The sequence below is a fragment of the Nomascus leucogenys genome, chromosome 5, assembly GCF_006542625.1.
Source record: "Nomascus leucogenys isolate Asia chromosome 5, Asia_NLE_v1, whole genome shotgun sequence".
NCBI lineage: Eukaryota > Metazoa > Chordata > Mammalia > Primates > Hylobatidae > Nomascus > Nomascus leucogenys.
Genome location: NC_044385.1, coordinates 136,631,320 through 136,651,774, shown reverse-complemented (window position 1 = coordinate 136,651,774; position 20,455 = coordinate 136,631,320). Strand labels below are relative to the sequence as shown.

The following is a 20,455-nucleotide window of genomic DNA, read 5'->3' as shown; positions in this document are numbered from 1 at the left end:
CTATATTGAGCACTAGAGGTTGAAAAGATTTTCTAGGATAGTACATTGTTATTCCCCTGGAAATACACGCATACAGAAAATAGATAAATACTTGGTAAATATAAGATGTATACAATTTCAGAACATAAATGTAGATAGGTCTAGGTACGTGCACACACACACACGACACACACTATGTATACTTTAAGATCCTGAGCTTCTTTATTGTATCATATGTATCTTCATTGTAGGAATAATTAATAATGAATTCTATGCAATAAGATAATTCCAGAGGCTTCTCTTACTATGTCAGCGGCTGCTAGGAAAGGATGCGGGGTGCTGGTGAAGAACCCTTGTCCTCCATAAATGCCAGTTTTAAAGGATGCATCTTATTCATCTTTGTGATCAGCCGGGATTTCCATTACTCATCTTTCCTTCCAAGATAACTGACATTTTTGAAGGGCACCCTTTTTGTTAAACTTTATTTCCTTCTACCAAAGAAGTCTTTTTAATCTTCTGGAATTAAGGAGTTCATTTCCATCCACAAAGTTCTTTTTGTTGACTTCCTCAGTCTGATTATTCGACTTGAGGGTATGCAGATGGCTGCATAGCTATCCCTTTTCATCCATGCTATCCTCAAAATAAAGTCCCAAAAATACTAGTAGGAATTAACATTTAGAAATCTCCTTTTTGGTCAATAGCCATCTTCATGGACTGTCTATGTCTGAATTAGATCAGTATTAGACAAGTAGGAGAGAGAGAGAAAAATCAAGGGCAGAAGAACACCTTCAATTTCCCCATCTCCCCATCGGCAACTTTAGCTGCACCTTTCCACAATTTAACAGGATTCAAAACAAAATCCTGAATCAAGTTCAAAAACTAAGTGCATAAGTGGAAATCCAAGAGTGAAAAAGCAGAAAACAAACAAACAAACAAAAAAATACAAAGCTGTGCGGTGGCTCATGCCTGCAATCCCAGCACTTTGGGAGGCCAAGGTGGGCGGATAACGAGGTCAGGAGTTCGAGACCAGCCTGCCCAACACAGTGAAACCCCGTTTCTACTAAAAACACAAAAAATTAGCCGGGCATGGTGGCAGGCTCCCAGCTACTCGGGAGGCTGAGGCAGGAGAATTGCTTGAACCCATGAGACGGAGGTTGCATTGAGTCGAGATGGCTACATTGCACTCCAGCCTGGGCGACAAAATGAGACTTTGTCTCAAAAAACAAAACAAAACAAAAAACAAAACAAAACAAAACACGTGTCAAAAGAAAAAAAACCCTTGTTTTTTTTTTTTTTTGGTAGAAATACATTACTAGTGAGCCAATGCAATGCAATAATGTGGTTGGTAAAAGAGAGTGATGTGATTTTAGGACAGAGTTTTAGAAGCACAGCTTCCAAATCCAGGGGGAAATCATTTCACTTCACTCCACGTTGATCAGGCAGCCGCTAGAAAGTAAAGTTGAAATCTTAAGGTCAAGACCTAAGAAGGAAAGTGAGATGCTCAGAACAAAGTGATTAAAATGAGGTGCAGGTTTTCCTATGAAGTCAGGGTATATTGCAGCTATTGATAATTAATACTTTAGGATGGAAAAGATTCAATAAATCATGTTCTTCCCTATGCTGTGCTGCGATCAATTGAAGAAAGTGGGGTTGGACGGGGGGCTTGTGGGTGGATGATGGGAGAGAAGGCTCATCCGTACGATGGGGAGCTTTGGGGTGAGGCTGGCTGGAGTCATTCGTGTATCATTGAGGTATCTGAGTTACCGTGTATTTGTAAGGTGAGGCGGGAAGGGTGGGATTGCTGAAGAGAAGTAGGCATGTGTCAAAGCTAAAATTTTCCTGCATTGCAGTTTTATTAACCATAGCCTATGCCACGGTGCCACCTGCTGAGTGCTACTGATGGGCATTCTAGTCGGAAGAACCATTTATCCATAGTGTTAAATAGTGCTCTCTATTAATGGTGTTAGATTTGAAAGGTCTCACAATGATTGAAGCTCATCAGAAGGTGAGTGCTCCTTATCTGACATGCTTGGGACCAGAAGTGTTTTGGATTTGGGAGTTTTTTGAATTTTGAAATATCTGCATATACTTACTGGTTGAGCAACCCTAAACTGAAAAATCTGAAATCCAAAATGCTCCAACGAGATGACCTTTGAGTGTCAGGCCGGTGCTCAAAAGGGTTCTGATTTTGGAGCCCTTCAGATTTTGGATTGTTGGATTAGGAATGGTCAACCTGAATAGCCATACTGTAACTCTAATTGCATTATTTATTTATTTATTGAGACAGAGTCTCGCTCTGTTACCAAGCTGGAGTGCAGTGGCATGATCTCGGCTCACTGCGACCTCCAACTCCCGAGTTCAAGTGATTCTCCTGCCTCAACCTCTCAAGTAGCTGGGACTGCAGGTGGCGTGCCAACACATCCAGCTAAATTTTTTTGTATTTTTAGTAGAGACCTGGTTTCACCACGTTGGCCAGGATGGTCTCCATCTCTTGACCTCGTGATCCGCCCACCTCAGCCTCTCAAAGTGCTGGGATTACAGGTGTGAGCCACTGCGCCTGGCCTAATTGTATTATTTTAGCCTTCTTGGATTTCACATTAAACATCCTAATGCTATTATTTAGCTCAACCCCCCTTTTCTTTGGCCTTAGTTGATTGTGAATTAGAAAAATAGCTTAAATATAACACATTATGGCACTAATGTAACTATTCTATCATTTGTAGAGATTAACTACATGTTCTCAGGATGCTTCTTGACAATATTGGCTTTCTGCAGTGCAACCTCTACAGCTCAACTCCTACACAATCCTTGAAGATGAGCAGATGGGTATCACTCCCTGGTCATCTCTCCCCTTCATGCTTTAAAGTGAAAACAAACTCACGACAAATGCTGTCCAGATGAGCGATCATTTCTAAGAAAGAGGTGAAGCTGATAAGGAAATAGAAAGAAACCTCCTCTCTTTCTATTTATTTTCTCTAGAAAGAATGCTTACTTTATGTCTAGTCAAAGGCATGTCTACCATTAGGTTTCATTTAGTGAAGCTGTGAAATGAAGCTTATTGCTTTGAAGTTTTAAGTGGGACTGAAAGTCTCTGAGTAAAACCTTATTTTGAAGAAGAGGAACTTTTTTAGTTCAACTTTTGGGAGTTGGATTATTTTCTTTTGCAATAGTGTGTAATACTTTTAATGACTTGAGGTCTTTGTGAATTTTACTCTGGATATATATATAAACCTACGCCTTTTTGTCTTTCCTTAAGTTACCAGTAAAGTCTATCCAATTTCTCTCCCTGGAGGCCTTAGAACAGAGTGGATATTCATCCGTCTCCAATGCATTCTTCTGTCCTTCCTGAATACGGGGCTGGGAGAAGACTAGTCAATGTTCTAGACCAATAATTCTATCATTCTTTGAAGAGAAGTCCAAATATTTGTAAAATTTCAGGTGTTAAATGATGAGGAATTTACCCCAAGGCCTTCAAGTGCAGGAAGCCTGGCTTCCTGTTTCAGAGTTTTGCTTGAATTTTCTGGACTGCTTATTCAATCCTCTCTTTCTTTTAGGTTGCAATGGTATGGCCGGTTGGGGCTGTGAACGTGTACAGTAAAATGTGTTAAAGATTTATGGATCTTGCCCTCTGTGTCTGGCATATCCCAGCTGCCTGAGGGTATAAGATCTGCCACTTCTCTAAGCGGGGTTGAAATGAGTAGTATGCTAAAAGTAACACAAACAAAAGCGAACGGCTTCCTCCAGGCTCATAGGATTCTGTTAATTTTGCTCTAAATTAGTGGAAACTCATCAGTCCTCAAAGGCCACGGCAATATTCCTTTCACCAAACCTAAGAAAGGCTGGTTTTGTTGACAGATGCTAAGCATGGGTGCAATGCACAAAACTGATGTTGATAGTAAGGTTCTCTTGACATACATCTCTTATTTTCATAAGACTTTTACAATGCCATAATCACCACCTAAAGTGCATTTTCTTAAAAGTAATTATTGCCATGCAGAGCTAAGACATGCCAGAACTTTAATTTTCTTTCGAGAGAGATCAACCTCACTATAGAATTCATCCAACCTTCGCTTTCTTTATTCAAAACAGACTTTAAGACGGAAGAACTGTAATAATGCCTCACAAAGACAACAATTTAATAGAAAACACGGATGCTGACAATGGAGCCAAGAACTTGTTAGGCCAAAGATATTATTTACCCAGCATTAATTACTTCCATTTTATTTTGTTCTTTTTCTTTTTCTTTATTTCTGGTTCCAAACCTCTAAGAGTTATTCACCCTAACAGTGTTTTAGATACAAAAACTTCTGTTCCTACGGTGGGGATTTTTCACGTGCTCACCGTGGCTTCGCAGGAAGCTGCCATCGATACGGGGCTCGCATCGGGTTCCTAGGAGGTGTCTGGCTGCTGCCATTCTCCTAGAATGCAAACCTCTAGGCTGGACACAGAGAGGAAAGGGACAGGGGTGTTTTGATCTTTCTAATCAGTGGGGACATATGGCCTTTGGAAGCCTGCTTTGTGCTTCCCAGGTGAGTCAGACCTCTGACACCTTGAGCACTTCAGTTGTCTACACCACAATGAACTCATTTGGGTGAGACGCCAGAGGGCTCAGAACTGCAGGCAGCTCAGGGCCTCAGGTTGACCAGCTTCCTAAGGACATTCTGAAATGACTGTTTCATTTAAAAATACATTTATTATATGTTTACCCTAATGTCAATGATAGTAACAGACGATGTAGTATGCAGCCATCTTCACCCTTCGAGGATGAAGGACACTAACCATGTCCTTCTGATTTAATGATGGACAAAATAAAGCAGACACGAAGGGACCCCATTTCCTCATTCCTGGGGTACCCACTGCGTGCAGCATTTAGGTGGCAAATTCAAAGGCCCCTCAGTGAGGAAAATGTGCATACGGTTGCTTGGTTTGATCATTTCTGCAATTTTCTCCCCTTGCCTATTATTTTACTGTCTCCAGAAGAAAACAACAGTAATTTCAAAACCTTGCAAAACAATCTAGTAGTTTTCTCTTTATTATCGAAGTAGTCTAGTAGAAGACCGCTCACAGGCAGGCACATTTAGACTCTTGTGTAGACCACCTCTAAAGGACGGCTGAGATAAACCCAACTGGGAAGACTGACTGTGGACGCTGTTCCTATATGAAGGTGCCATAGCTTTAGGCATTCTTCCTGCTGCATGAGGGAAGACAGATTCAGAGAAAACATTTCTACTCAAAGTAGCTTTTAGAAAGCATCTCATGTCTGGTAACTACTATGGTCTGGTCTTTTTAGAAATCCTGCAGTTGTTTACTAAGAATGAATTGGAAGCGAATAAAACAAAACAATGGTCTTTGAAGATTGCCATTTCTTCTCTAACAGAGGGGGAAATGCTTCAGTGCTATACTTGTCAAAACTTTCCATCAGGAGGTCGCAAAAAAGGATTTCGAAAGTCAGCATTTTAGTTTGGTTTATAAGAAGAATGGAACTGTGAATTCCTTTTACTCTAGTTTATCAACAGTTCTTTGGAGTCTGTGTGAGGTTTTTAATCAAGACATGAAATAGCTATTATTATCTGATCCCACCTAACTTGTCAATCCGATGGAGTGTTGAGCTTTGGAAGTGGCATTTTCTTTCATGTCCTCCATCCAAAGAAAGGCCCTAGCTTCGTTTTAGCAATGGAGTTTTACATTCCTTCAACACTCAAATATGTATTTTCTATCAGCTACTGCATGTAAGGCACTGGTCTAAGAGAAGGAAAGAGTCAATGAACCAGGGAGGATGCCCCAGCAGCAGGGGCTGCAAGGGGGCCAGGGTGACTCTTGGAGAGCCAAGGGCATCGCGTGGAGAAAGGGCAGGTGCAGAGAGAAGGGTAGGGGGAGGAGTGCGCAAAGCTCTGGAAAGCCCATTTGAGCAAGGTGCGAAGCCCTCAGGAGACTCCTTTAAAGAAGTCGTGTGTCCTACCCAAGGTCACAGAGCCCTTTGTGACAAAGTCTCGAGGTTCATACTTTGGTGCTCCATTCAATGAGAATCTAGTTCTAATTAAAGAAAATGTCAGGCCGGGAATAGGGGCTCACCCCTGTAATCCCAGCACTTTGGGAGGCCGAGGCAGGTGAATCACCTGAGGTCAGGAGTTCGAGACCATCCTGGCCAACATGGAGAAACCCCATCTCTACTAAAAATACAAAATTAGCAGGGCGTGGTGGCACATGCCTGTAATCCCAGCTACTCGGGAGGCTGAGGCAGGAGAATGACTTGAACCCAGGAGGTGGAGGTTGCAGTGACCCGAGATGGCACCACTGCAGTCCAGCCCAGGCAACAAGAGCAAAACTCCATCTCAAAAAAAAACAAGAGAGAAAATGCCTTGAAAAACAGGAAACTTGGCCCCTAACACAGGCAGTGGATTATGCATAGCCACAGTTGGCTACTAAAATTTAAAAACAATATGTATTCATTCAACAAATATTTAGTATATATCCATCATGTGTCAGGCCCCGCATAGGCCCCAGGAATACAGAAGTAAACAGAGCAGCCATCTTCTGGAGCTGTGGCTATGCGAGTACTTGAGGTGTGGCTAGTGAATGGAAGAAGTGAATTTTAAATTTTATTTCATTTTAATTAATTAAAACTGAAACTGAAATAGCTGCATGTGCCTAGCAGTTACCATACTGAACATCCAATCTCCGTGAGTCTGGAGCCAGGGGTAGAGAGAGGATGTGGGGAGAGTGGAGAGACAGGAAACTCATAGTAAATGTGTAAGACTATTCTAGATAGTAAATCCTAGATGAAAAGAAAATACAATATAAAGTCAGGGTTTCATGAAAGTAAGACCAAGATGGGTGACCTATTGGGCTCATATATTTACAAAAAGAATATTTTCTGAAACTTGGAGCTTCAGAACATAATGTGGCTCTTTCTTTCCAGCGAGATTTAACCATTCTCTTGAGTGGGACTTTTAATAAACTGCTGTAGAATTGAGTTAATTATGCAGCTGACAAAGAGAGAAGCAATTATGAATTTCTGGCCCCTCCTGCACTCGCCATCCCATCCCATATGATAAATATTTTATGTCAAAAGAACCATTATAACACCATTGAGGATTTGACAGATAATGGGCCAGTTTGGAGCTCACCCACAGAAAATAATCACGGGACCCAGTTGCCGCAGCCCCTGCAGTGCTGGATGAGCCAGTCCACCTTCGCTCCAAAGCCACACTAAAAATAACTGCATGGTTTTGAAAGTGGGTGACAGCTATGTGTAGACAGGGCTATAAAAGCCTGGAAGCCAGGTGGCGTTTCTGCTGTTTCTGACTAATTCCTTGCCTTTTCTGTGCAGCATGTAAAATGCTGGAGATTTCTTTTGCTAAGTATGCTGGGCACACCGTTAAAAAGTAACTGTGTGGAAAAATTGCAGTTGGTGTGCAAAGAGGTCCGACACAGCAGCACTGATGTTTTCATTCCACGCATGCACACATCTTCAAAGAACTAAGACAGAGGCCGGGTGCGGTGGCTCACGCCTGTAATCTCAGCACTTTGGGAGGCTGAGGCGGGTGGCTCACCTGAGGTCAGAAGTTCGAGACCAGCCTGGCCAACATGGTGAAACCCCATCTCTACTAAAAATACAAAAATTTCAGAACCCCTCTAGCCACGGAAACCCCCACACGAAAGCGCCCATGCTGCCCGGGCATTGCAATTCTCTCCTTGGGGAAGATTTAGTTTTGGGGAACTTCTCCTTGGGGAAGATTTGGCTATCTATATGGAAGGGTAGGGCTTATGACTGGCAATACACAATAGAAGATGCCCTTGGCAAGACTGCTGCTCTCAGAGAGAATATCTTGCCAATGGCTTTGCTTCGTATCTGCGTGGGGCACCCTCTCCTTTCCTTCCCCGACCCTGGGGGCTCTTCTTTTTCATCTCAAGATGACCCCTCTGAGCTGACAGCAAGAGCCAGAGACAAGGAATTTTCTTGCCTTCTCATTATCTGCCTCCATCCCGCTCCAAGCACTCGTTCCCTCTTCTCCTGGCGCCTATTTTTGCTCAGTTTCTCTCTGGTTTCTTTTACTTTGATTTATATTGTTGAATTTAAGAAATCTACTGAGGCTAAGGATTATTTGACCCAAGTCCAGGGACCCACAGACTGTGGGAAACTCTTAGCTACATGAAAAAATGCAGTCGCTAAACACAACTTGTTGCCCTAAGCACTCAGCCACTGCTTACTTGAGCGAGCTTGTCAATCGCAACCTTCTAGAAGCATAGTCTCCAGGCTCTCAGCTGTAGCTGCCAGGCCACAGGGGGCACTGTGGGTACTGCCTGGATGCATGCTGAGTGATGCAGGGGACTCCACTCACTCGTTCAGGGGCTGATGACGTGGGTTCTCTTTTCCCTATTGTCGTGTGGCAGGGCCATTTGACCATCTCACTAATTCCCAACACGGAGTTATCCAACCAGTCTTCGTATTTACCAGTTTTTGGAATACCCAAGTGCGTTAGGACATGGGAGGTGCCCTGTGAAGGTTGATGTCATTAAAAAATTTGAAACAACCTATCTGATCAGAGTTTGTGGTCAAAAATCAGATGTTTGGGGGGAACAGGAACCTGGCTAAGTTATTGAAATAATGAACTAAAATTGACCTTACTTGGAAAAATCCAAGACTTTCACAATCCGCTAGGTGAGTTAACAAGCAAAGCAAAGCTGTCTTATTTGTTGACTCCGATTTCCTATCTGCCCCTCTACTGCTTTCTATACTATTAACGTTTACATTGCGTGGTGCTGATAACTCTGACAGAAATTCTGTAACTGAAAGTCACTTTGATGCTTCCCATTCAACTGCCTTCCATCTCCATGGTGTATAAAGAAAGAAAACTGAAAAGAGAATAGAAAAAGAAGGCTGGGTGTGGTGGCTCACACCTGTAATCCCAGCAGTTTGAGAGGCTGAGGTGGGCAGACTGCCTGAGCTTAGGAGTTCAAGACCAGACTGGGCAATATGGCAAAATCCCATCTCTACCAAAAAAAACACAAAAATCAGCCGGGTGTGGTGGTGCATGCCTATAGTTCCAGCTACTTGAGGGCCTGAGGCAGGAGAGTTGCCTGAGGGCTGCAGTGAAAGGTGCTAGGGGCGGGCAGGCTTGTCTGGTGCTGATGATTGCCTGGTATTCAGTGGAGGGGTGAATCTGAGAACATGCAGTATCAATGAATCAGAACTTAGAATTTATAATTATTCCAATATACTTACTAGAGATTATTTGAAATACAGACCCTCAAATAACAATAAAGCCCTGAATCATTTGTTAAAGTTATTTCTTAATTCACAAAACAACTGAAGAGGTGGTTAGAGAGTTAACTAGGGAAGCATAACTCTTCAATAATGAGGGGAAACTCTCTTCTCATGCTGCCTATGTTCTTCCCTGTGCCCCGGAGAGCCTCACTCTTCTAGGCTGACATATGGGAAGAGGAGTACGGACACAAAAGATGATTATGCTGGAAAAAGAATTTGTCTAAGTCCCCAGACTTGAGTTTTGTTTTGGACTCTGCCACAGTCTGGGTGTGACATTTGCAGAGGCCATTTCCCTCCTGAAGTCAGTGTGCTCATATGTGAACTACAGGACATGGGCTGGCTCCTGGCTCAGCTCCTCCCAGCTCTGCCCAGGGAGGGGAAGTGGGCCTCGGCCAGCAGCCGGGCCACAGCTCCCGCCTTGCCTCTTCATGCCTTAACTCTGCGGCTTGCTGGAATTATCTACAGGACTGGGTGCTTCTGTCTGGGAGAAGCAACTCTCTCCCTGCTAGGAGAGTCTACCACTCACCGCCCAAGGATGGAGAACAAAGCTCTACAAATTTGACCCAAAGCTCATTCATCGGTCACATGAGAATCCATTTGGAACTGGAATCCATAGTATGCTTGTGATTTCTGCTTAGTGTCCAAAAGTTATCCAGTGACGTACAACTTCTGATGTTGGCTGTCACCATGGTGACGCACAGATGAACTGGGGTACCATGCCCATAAAAGGCTGAGCTAGCCAAGTGCTGGGGTGTGGCGAGTCTGCAGCCAGGCATTTCCAGGGCTGTTACAGTAGCACCACAGGGAAAAGAGACGGGAGCCACCCCAGGGGAAGCTGTGGGAAAGAACAAACTATGCACACAGCCCTTTTGACAGCAAGCTCTGTCCAGCTGCTATTTTTATGTATTATCTTACTTTAAAAAAAATACTATCAGTCCAAAAGTAGGGCAGACAGAGCAATGCTTCTGCAGGAACACATTTGGGAAAATCTGTTAATTAATAAATAGTTAAGCCACATGCATTGGATTTGTGGTATTGAAATAGAAACTCTATCTTGAAAATGTTTTAATACAATAGATGCAACAGTACTGAGAGTAAATGTCTCCTGTAACATACAGGAGAATATCTCCAGGAATATGAAAATGGTAAATGGCATCACTGATCTCTTTCTTACCTTTTATCATCAGCTATTTCTATCACTTTATCAGTAAATGTTCAGGGTCTCACCTGAATTAACAGGGCAGCCTTGTGTGCTGATTGTTAACACACCCCAGTGACTGGCTCTGTGTGGTCCCTTGGCAGCACGGGCCTCGGCCCAGGTGAAATGACAGTGTCAAGCATCATGCAGCACCCAGAGGTACAGGTACAGCCAGACTTCAGGCCACACGAGTGCTGCACATGCACAGTGCATCCCACAGTCCAGGCCCCGGGGTGGGGGGTGGGTATCCTTTGCCTCTGTCTTTTGTACAACCCTTCAGACAGCTGCCAATCACAGCTTAATTGGATCAGTGTTGATAACCCGTCCGAATAACTAGAGGAAAGCCAAGCCCACACGGAGTTTTGGATTACTCATGTTAATCAGATTAACCAGAAGGTGTCGATTTTTCATTTTACTTGGCAAAGTATAGAAAGAGACTCAAGGTGTTTCCTTCATTAGGGACGCTGGGAAATAGAAAGGTCTCAATGCCTGCGCTGTGAATTCACGAAATCACAGAATCTTGGGGATCCTTAGAAATCCCCTCCTAATAACCTCATTGAAAAGACCTCTGGCATCGTGTAACAGTACACTGCTGTGCAGATGCCATTATATATTGAAATAATCTGAACTAGCTATGTTTACTGAAGAATAAAATTCTCCTAAACGCATTATGGAAAATGTTACTATGTTGATTCTGCATTAAATAATCATAGAAAGTGAAAAGGAACTGGCCCGGTCACCTCTACTCAGTTTGTTTGGGTTCTGTTTGTCTGATGACATGGAGAAGAATGCAGAGTCCCTCTAGACAGTAACTCCATCCCACACAGCCAGTCTCACAGATATGTGTATACCACCAATTCTATCCATGCCCATATAAGGCTGAGCCAGTCAAGGGCTGTGGGGTGGAGAGTTTGCAGTCAGGCATTCTCATCACTGCGACAGAAGCGTCGTTGGGAAAATCCATAGCATGAGACCCAGGGGAGTTTTGCATCTCGTGAAATGGCTTCCATAACTTAAGAATTATTTAGCTTTGTTAAGTGCTGATAAATGATCTTCAACCAGCAATTTCTAAACCATAAAGTCCCCACTGCAGGCAGAGGAATGCTTAACCAAAACAAAATAACTGTTTTGAGAATTGCAACTAATGATGAACGCAGCAGGTGGAGAGATGGGAGCTTTGATCAAAGGTGCAGGAAGCCTCCTCCGTTGTGATTTTTGAAATAATGATCAGTCAAAGGTCAGGAAATAGGATGACAGTATTTATAAAGAGGTTCCCTATCATGAACTGTGCCCATTTGATTTTGTGGAGGGGACAGAGGAGAGGAGGCAGCGGCATCGCACCCCAGCCCTGGAGGCCAAGCTCCAGCAGAGGGTCGTTCTTCCTGGCAGGCAGGGATGGGGAATGGCTACGGTAGAAACAGACTTCAGGATTCAACTTGGCGAAACTCATTTGAATACCCAAGGTATTAGTGTCCAGGACATGGGCTGGCTCCTGGCTCAGCTCCTCCCAGCTCTGCCCAGGGAGGGGAAGTGGGCCTTGGCCAGCAGCTGGGCCACAGCTCCCGCCTTGCCTCTTCATGCCTTAACTCTGCGGCTTGCTGGAATTATCTACGGGACTGGGTGGTTCTGTCTGGGAGAAGCAATTCTCTCCCTGCTAGGAGAGTCTACCGCTCACCGCCCAAGGATGGAGAACAAAGCTATAACAGTCCAAAGGCTGTTATAATTTCTGATTCCAGCAACATCAGGGCAATGCAGGCAAGAGTTTCCAGTTGCCTTGACAACCTGGCATTTGCCAAACGAAGGTGTAGACAAGCACGTGTCCTAGGGTAGATGCATGAGTCCAGGGAATAAAGGCAAGGAGGCTGTGTCATAACACAAAATACTACTCCCCACACCTTCACACATGCAAGATGGACTTAAACGTGCACATATAAATAATAACTTTTAAACCAAGTAACACCAAGACTCAGTTTTAAAGGCAACAGAATCAGAGATCAATCACTTTGATTAAACACATTAAATCCAGTATCAGGGCAATATTTCAAATTCTGCCAGGTGTAATGGTGATAATTTGGGGTACCCTTTCTTCCTCTTACTTATCTATCAGATGGACCACATAAAAGACATTCAGGGAATGAGTATTTTCAAAGTGAGAATTGTTAGCAATGATACAATTGCTAGTGCCCTCTAGTTTGTATAACTACATTGCAGTTTAAATGCAACTATGTTTTTCCTTACAGAATATTTTCATGACATTTCTGCTTATGTATAAGTATAAAACATCATTGCTTTATATATGTACATATATACACACATGCAAACACACATATGTACTTATAATGAACAATGAACGAAAGAAAAGTTGCTTATGAAAATTAAAATTGCTCCCAATTTTGTAGGAAAGTGGTACACATTGACCTGATTTTGCATTATATTATTGTTTGTTCTAGTGGAAGAGAATACAACTGTATTAAATTTCTTAGCAAAGTGTGCAATGACTTAATCAGGCAATTTAAGACACTCTCATTTCAAATGGAAGTACAATCAGGCACCGCATCACGACTTTTTGGTCAACAACAGACTGCACTGAAGACAGTGGTGGACTAAGATGACACCAGATCTGCCCAGCGCATGACCCACATGTTTGTGGTGGTCCTGGCGGGGACAAACCTACTGTGTTGCTGGTTGCATCAAAGTGTGGACATGCAGTTTCATGCAGTGTATGACACTTGGTGATAAGCAACTGCGTCACTGGTTTCTGCATTTACTATACTTTACTTTTTATCATTATTTTGGAGTGTACTCCTGTTTATATGTGTACATATGTTAACTGTAAAATAGCCTCAGGCAGGTGCTTCAGGAAGAACCCAGAAGAAGGCATTGTTCCCAGAGGGGATGACGGCTCCATGTGTGTTACTGCCCCGAAGACCTTCTGGTGGGACAAGATGTGGAGGTGGAAGACAGTGATATTGATCATCCTGAGCCTGGGTAGGCCTACGCTCCCATGTCTGTTTCTTTGTTTTTAACAAAAAAGTTTAAAAAGTAAAAAAAAAAAAATTTAATAGAAAAAAATCGAATAAGAACATAGAAAAAGAAAATATGTTTGTACAGCTGTACAATGTGTGTTTTAAGCTAAGTGTTACTACAAAAAGAGTCAAAAAGTTTAAAAAGTTTAACAGTTTGTAAAGTAAAAAAGTTACAGTAAACTAAGGTTAATTTATTACTGAAGAAAGAAAAATATTGAAAACGTAAGTTTAGGGCCACCTAAGCCCCAGTGTTTATGGATCTACAATGTTGCACAGTCATATCCCAGGCCTTCACACCCATGCACCCCTCACTCCCTGATGCAGAAACAACAACTTCCAAGTCCCGCAAGCTCTGTTCGTGGTAAGTGCCCTATACAGGAGTCCCATTTTCAATCTTTTTACTGTACCTTTTCTATATTTAGATATACAAATACTACTGTGTTGCAACTGCCTACGTATAGGTTTGTAGCCTAGGAGCGACAGCCTCTATCACGTAGCCTGGGTGTGTAGTAGGCCCCGCCATCTAGGTTTGTGTGAGGACTCTCTAGTGCATTCAAGCAATGATGAAATTGCCCAGCCACACGTGTCCCAGAAGGTATCCCCGTCGTTAAGCGAGGCATGACTGTATGAGGAAGATAATATTATTTATTGCAATGCTGTGACTTACACGTCCACCTTTCTCAGGGTAGCACTGGCAGCCCCCACTGCAGTCTCTTCCTCCGCACGGCACATCAAACTTCTTCACACCCTGCAACAATAAAACACAAGGCAAAGAAAAGTTACCTAAAACATTGCCAACTACAATAGGTATTAAAATATCATCTGTTGAGAATCCTTCCAACTCTAGAAACTATTCATTCAAAACATTCAATAAGGCTTTTTTTTAAAAAAAAAAAGACTAATTTTTAGAGCAGTTTTTGGTGCACAGCAAAATCGAGTGTAAGGTCCAGAGATTTCCAATATACCCCTATCTCTCCCACCCCTGAAATCCCCCACCATCGACATCCTGCACCAGGATGTACAGGTTGGAACCAACCTGTATGCTGGTTACAATCGCCGAGTCTGCCCGCATCACCATCACCAGAGTCCACGGTTGAGACCAGGGTTCACCCTTGGTGCTGTATGTTCTATGGTCAAGGAGCCTTTAAATAGTGCTCACTAGGCCAGACACGGTCGCTCACGCCTCTAATCCCAGCACTTTGGGAGGCCGAGGTGGGTGGATCACAAGGTCAGGAGATTGAGACCTTCCTGGCCAACATGGTGAAACCCCGTCTCTATTAAAAATACAAAAATCAGCCAGGCGTGGTGGCAGGCACCTGTATTCCCAGCTACTTAGGAGGCGGAGGCAGGAAAATCACTTAAACCTGGTAGGTGGAGGTTGCAGTGAGCTGAGATCACACCACTGCACTCCAGCCTGGGCCACAGAGTAAGACCGTCTCAAAAAAAAAAAGTGCCCATAAAGTGCCCAATGCCAAGCAAAGTCCTGGACCTCCAGCGTCAGGAGAACATTCTGAGAATCTGGATTCCATGTGAAGTGAGGAATCAGGAAGGAGCAGGCCTGTGGCATGCATGAGAAACTCTGGGGCCTGGGCAGCAGCTCTGCCTTCTGCCTGGACATGTGGAGCATGTGCCTGGAGAAAATGCTGGCAGGGAACCCAGAGAGGTGGGCAGGAGTGGGCCACCATGGAGGGGAGGAGGAGGTGTCGGTGCAAACGGTGGCTCCCTCATGGGACACACATCATGGTGATCAAAGGGAGGGCTATGTGAGGAGGCAGGACTGGCAGGTGCATCTGGCGGGATGCCAAACCCTCACCCGCACCACTGATATCACTTATGACTTCAACTGAGGGGCGTCGGCAGAGGAAGTCCACTTCCTTTCCCCTTCACCCTGTGAGACACACTTATGCTCAGCAAGGAGGAGGAATGCCGGGAAGAGGCTTTCCTCAGGACCTATTCAGGCAAGTGGGTGACCCCATTGAGTGTTTCATCAGAGGAGGAGATACCACCTTAAGTGTCAGTGGGAAATGGAGGGAGTTCCCTGGATGGGCAATCCGGATGGGGCAAAAAGGTGTTTCTCATCCTTGATCTCAACTTTCAGATCAAAGATGGACTTGGAGATTGGGCTACTGGACAAGCACCTTAGCTCTTCCTTTCAGATCGTGACAGTATTAAAGGTTTTGAGATGATGGCAATCAGAGTGATCCTCTTTTCTCCCCTTTCTGATCAGCCGGGCCTCAGCACAGGCCTCCTGTCCCCTGACAGGTGAGCTAGTACAACCTTCATTCTACAGGTGAGCCAGTGCTGCCCTCCCTCCATACAGGTGAGCTAGTGCAGCCCTCACCCAGACACAAAGGTGAGCTAGTGCAGCCCTCCCTCCACACACAGGTGAGCCAGTGCAGCCCTCCCCCCACACATAGGAGAGCTAGTACAGCCCTCCCCCCACACACAGGTGAGCCAGTGCAGCCCTCCCCCCACACACAGGTGAGCTAGTGCAGCCCTCCCCCCACACACAGGTGAGCTACTGCAGCCCTCCCCCCACACACAGGTGAGCTAGTGCAACCCTCCCTGACACACAGGTGAGTTAGTACAGCCCTCCCCCCACACACAGGTGAGTTAGTACAGCCCTCCCCCAACACACAGGTGAGCTACTGCAGCCCTCCCCCCACACACAGGTGAGCTACTGCAGCCCTCCCCCCACACACAGGTGAGCTACTGCAGCCCTCCCCCCACACACAGGTGAGCTACTGCAGCCCTCCTCCACACACAGGTGAGCTAGTGCAGCCCTCCTCCACACACAGGTGAGCTACTGCAGCCCTCCCCCCACACACAGGTGAGCTACTGCAGCCCTCCCCCCACACACAGGTGAGCTAGTACAGCCCTCCCCCCACACACAGGTGAGCTAGTGCAGCCCTCCTCCACACACAGGTGAGCTAGTGCAGCCCTCCCCCCACACACAGGTGAGCTACTGCAGCCCTCCCCCCACACACAGGTGAGCTACTGCAGCCCTCCCCCCACACACAGGTGAGTTAGTACAGCCCTCCCCCCACACACAGGTGAGCTAGTGCAGCCCTCCCCCCACACACAGATGAGCTACTGCAGCCCTCCTCCACACACAGGTGAGCTAGTGCAGCCCTCCCCCCACACACAGGTGAGCTAGTGCAGCCCTCCCCCCACACACAGGTGAGCTACGGCAGCCCTCCCCCCCACACACACAGGTGAGCTACTGCAGCCCTCCTCCACACACAGGTGAGCAGTGGCTCACAGGTGAATCTTAATCTAGCTTTTCACCCTCATCCAGCCTCTGCCAGCCTGCCTGGAGCCTCCCTATTATCACACAGTTACACCTAAGGGACCCTGGACAAGGCTGGCTTCTGGTGTTCACTGATTCAAATCTCATCACGCAAGTAAAACTTACCAGATGACAGAACCCTTTCCAATGTTAAGCAAATTGTATTTTACCACAGCCTTTTCACTCTCTTCTGAGTTACGTCTCAATGACTAAACAGGACTATCACTTGCGGACTCCCTCTGTAAGTTGTTTTGTGATAGCAGGTCTGTTGGAACCTTCCCCGTTCCTGTCACCAGCTGAATGTCCACGTGGAGGTGCAAGTGGCATGGCCAGGCCCACTCTGCCACTGCCACCCAGCAGCGTCTTCCAGACAGTCCAGGGCGGAAGGGCAGGACATGCAAGCTTCTGACCCAAAATCTCCTGGCGAGAGTTGGCCTTGGGTTCCAGGAATGACTCCATGCTCCTTTTGTATGGGTGATTTTTTTTTTTTTTTTGCTTTTAGCTAACAATTTTCTACTAGAGAACTCTCATCTGAGAGTTCCACATTTTTTATGTTCTTCTTATAATTCTTTACCTAATATAGTATCTGATGCATCAGTCACTAGTATAAAAAAAAAAAAAAACTCCAAAAAGTGGAAAGTCCCAAACCCTTTAGAGAAAACAGTACCTTGAAAGCCTTTTGCATTTCTTTTCAGTTATCTTTTTTGTCTTGAGTGAGGTAATGAGGCAGCTGGAGTTTATGGTGTAAAAGTAAACATATATAAAATCCTCTCATGCCCTGAAAATACGATCCTAGGTATTTGCCAATTTTTTAATGGCTTCAATGTTTATCTGCAATGGGGCTCATAAATCCCATGATTTGAATATGTGATTTCTAGAAATCCAACTCCACACTAAGCCAGAAAGTTTAGCACCAAAGCTCAAGGCTAGATGGGCTGGTGCATTCCTGCCTTTTTACTACACACGAGGGAGGCATGAACAGGCGCTTGGCAGGGGTCCCCAGTTGACCCAATAATTCATTGGCCAGTTGTCTGGGAAGGGCAGGCGGCCCTCCTGGGTCTATAGAGTAAAGCATCAACTCATATTCTCCATCTGCTGTTTCCCATGCTATTTTTAATTTTGATTTTAAAGCCACTTGCCAAATCCCTCTATATAAATCAAGGGTTGAAATGATTTTAATGGTTTCAAATTGATCTAACAGACTCCTTATTCTAGGTTTACGATATTCACTGTATTTAGTTGCAGCGAGTTATTCATAACCCACTCAAAACTGAATGATGCATTCTTACGTTGGAACTAGGACTTGTAGGCTGATTAAGATACCTCCCAGTAACACTTTTCTACGCGTACCGATGGCTCCAGTGCTGTGTTGCGGGGGAAGGAATACCTCACTGAGAGGCAGCCCTGCTCATTCCACGCCAAGGCAGTTTCCATGGACATGCTAGCTGTGTGTGCACACACGCACGTGCATGTGTGTATGTGTGTTCCCACTGACATCTTACTTGTCCTCCAGAGAGACTCTTGGGAATTCCAACATTTACAAGAGCCCGAAGTACCACACTTTGGAATGCGAGGTCTCCAGGAGGAACAGAAATATTGACTTACTAGGGCAGGGTGGGTGCTCCAGACAGTCTCTCAAAACTGAACGACTCTCTGACCTGAGCTTTGGCATTCCCCTGAGAAGATATGGGTCTCTGAAACAGTCTCGAGACACGAATGCCTTCCTCAGGACCTCAGATGAGGAGTGTGAGGACTGCTATGTGGAGTCCCATGTCTGTGGCCTGGCCACTCCCTCCAGCAGAGGCCTACTGACTGCATGCACCTGCCGCCACCCTGCTGGCAGCCCTCCAGCCTCTCCCTTCATTTTACTGCTTAATGCAAGTCAAAGACAAGCTGCGATCCTATTCTTGTCAACTCCTTAATAAAAATGAGGAGTTTCCTCCCACCCTGCAGCCTCCTCAAATCTCTGCTCACCCCCTTCATGAAAAAACACTGGCCCTGGTCCACATTTGTAACTTCAGTCTCCATGAGGCCTGTTTTTCCCTATAAGGTCTGGTTTGCCTCAGTGTTCTTTAAAGAATCCTTCATGGGTCTCACCAAGCATTTGACACACTTCTTTTTACAACAATCACAGGCTCATGACAGAAACATCAATTCAATCCTCCATTAATTTCTCATTTCAAGTCTGAATTTCCAAGGCAGCAACTGCGTAGAGCAATTCCAATGTCCAGCTCTCACTGAGGCCCCCTGCGGGTGTGCCCGGCTGCCGACCCCACTGAAGCTCCCAGGGCCAGGAGGTTCCTGCAGCTCCCACTGTAGGTGTGGAATGTGCTCCGGGCTCGTGGGGCGTGCTATAGCCGTTCAGCCCGGCTGGCCAAACTCCTGTGGTTGTCTGGGTGTCCTTCACCCCAAGGCAGGAAAGGACTCAAAGCCCGGTGGGACCAGTTTTACAGAAGGCCTGTGAAAGCTGGTGGGGGCACCCCACTCCCTGGAGAACGCCTGATTCTTACCTCCTCATAGGCACACAGAACCTCCCCACCCAGGGAACTCGGGACCATTGAGGAATCTAAACCGTATCCGGCACCTTCCTTCAACTGCACCAGTGAGAGGACACCTCACATCCCCAATTCCAAACTAACATGACAAAGGGCAAGGGGCTGGGAGGTCCTTCATCCACCCTTTCACTTTACAAATTCATTCACTCACGATCACTGATGTGAATTTCCTCTGAGCCATGCACTGTGCTGGGCTCTGGGTATAGAGTAGGGGCAGATGAGACATTGCTCCTGCCCTGTGGCAGGTGACCAAGTAGACAAGAAAGTGAAATAAGTAAACAAACAACTAAACCCACATAATTTAAATTCTGGTAAGAGCTGCGAAGAAGAGAATGGTTAGAGAGCAAATTAGGAACAGTGGGTCCTTAAGTATTGCATTATCCTGTTCACAGAGAGGACTGGCTGTGCTCAGGCCTGTGCCCTAGGGCTCTGCTATGCTCCACTATTCCTTCTATGCCTATCCCCCAAGGCCAACCTCCCTGCCTGACAGCCTGAGGCTCTCTCTGCTAGAAAGCAGAGACAGACTGGTTACCCCTAACCTCCCGGCCTAGGAGGGCACCACCTTCATGCCATCATCATCGTCATCATCGTCATCATCGTGATCATCATCAGGGAATCAGGAACATCCTGAATTGGAGTGACTTGAAGCCCATTCTTCCTATGACTTTTAGGATGCTCCAACACTGCCGTGCTCCCCAACTTGCAGCTCAGGACTCTGTTTCAATCTAGTGCCGCTTTTCAGTACCAGAGTTGAACATCCGTAGTCCCTACTCAGCTGACAGCCAGCTCAGTGGCTTCCCAGGCGCATGGCCAGGAAACTTCAGACCTAAATTCCAAATCATGGAAGGAGTTTGCCTAGAGGGATGAATCATTACTTCCCTCAGCAAATGAATGAACATTTACTGAGGACCTGCAGGCAGTCCCACTTTGCCAACTATCTCATCACACACCAACCTGGAGGCCAGACCCCATTGGACTTATCTGCTTCTTCCAGAAAGACAGAGGAATTAAAGAAGCTGGCAGAGGCACTGAGGACAAAGGGAAGGGGCTGCTAAGTCTGATTATTGTAAGCTCTTGACATCTTTAGTGTTGTGGAACCAAAAGGAATCCTTCTGAAAAATAAATGTGAATTATAAATTT

General features: G+C 45.4%; 1 protein-coding gene across 1 annotated transcript in view; it reads right to left on the bottom strand.

Annotated features, from left to right (window-relative positions):
• COL4A2 (collagen type IV alpha 2 chain) overlaps positions 1–20,455 on the bottom strand; it is a 205,335-nt gene that overhangs the window by 140,455 nt on the left and 44,425 nt on the right. The window contains exon 4 of the mRNA XM_030813682.1: positions 14,139–14,219. Within this exon, the coding sequence (XP_030669542.1) occupies positions 14,139–14,219 (81 nt within the window). The remainder of the gene's footprint in view (positions 1–14,138; positions 14,220–20,455) is intronic.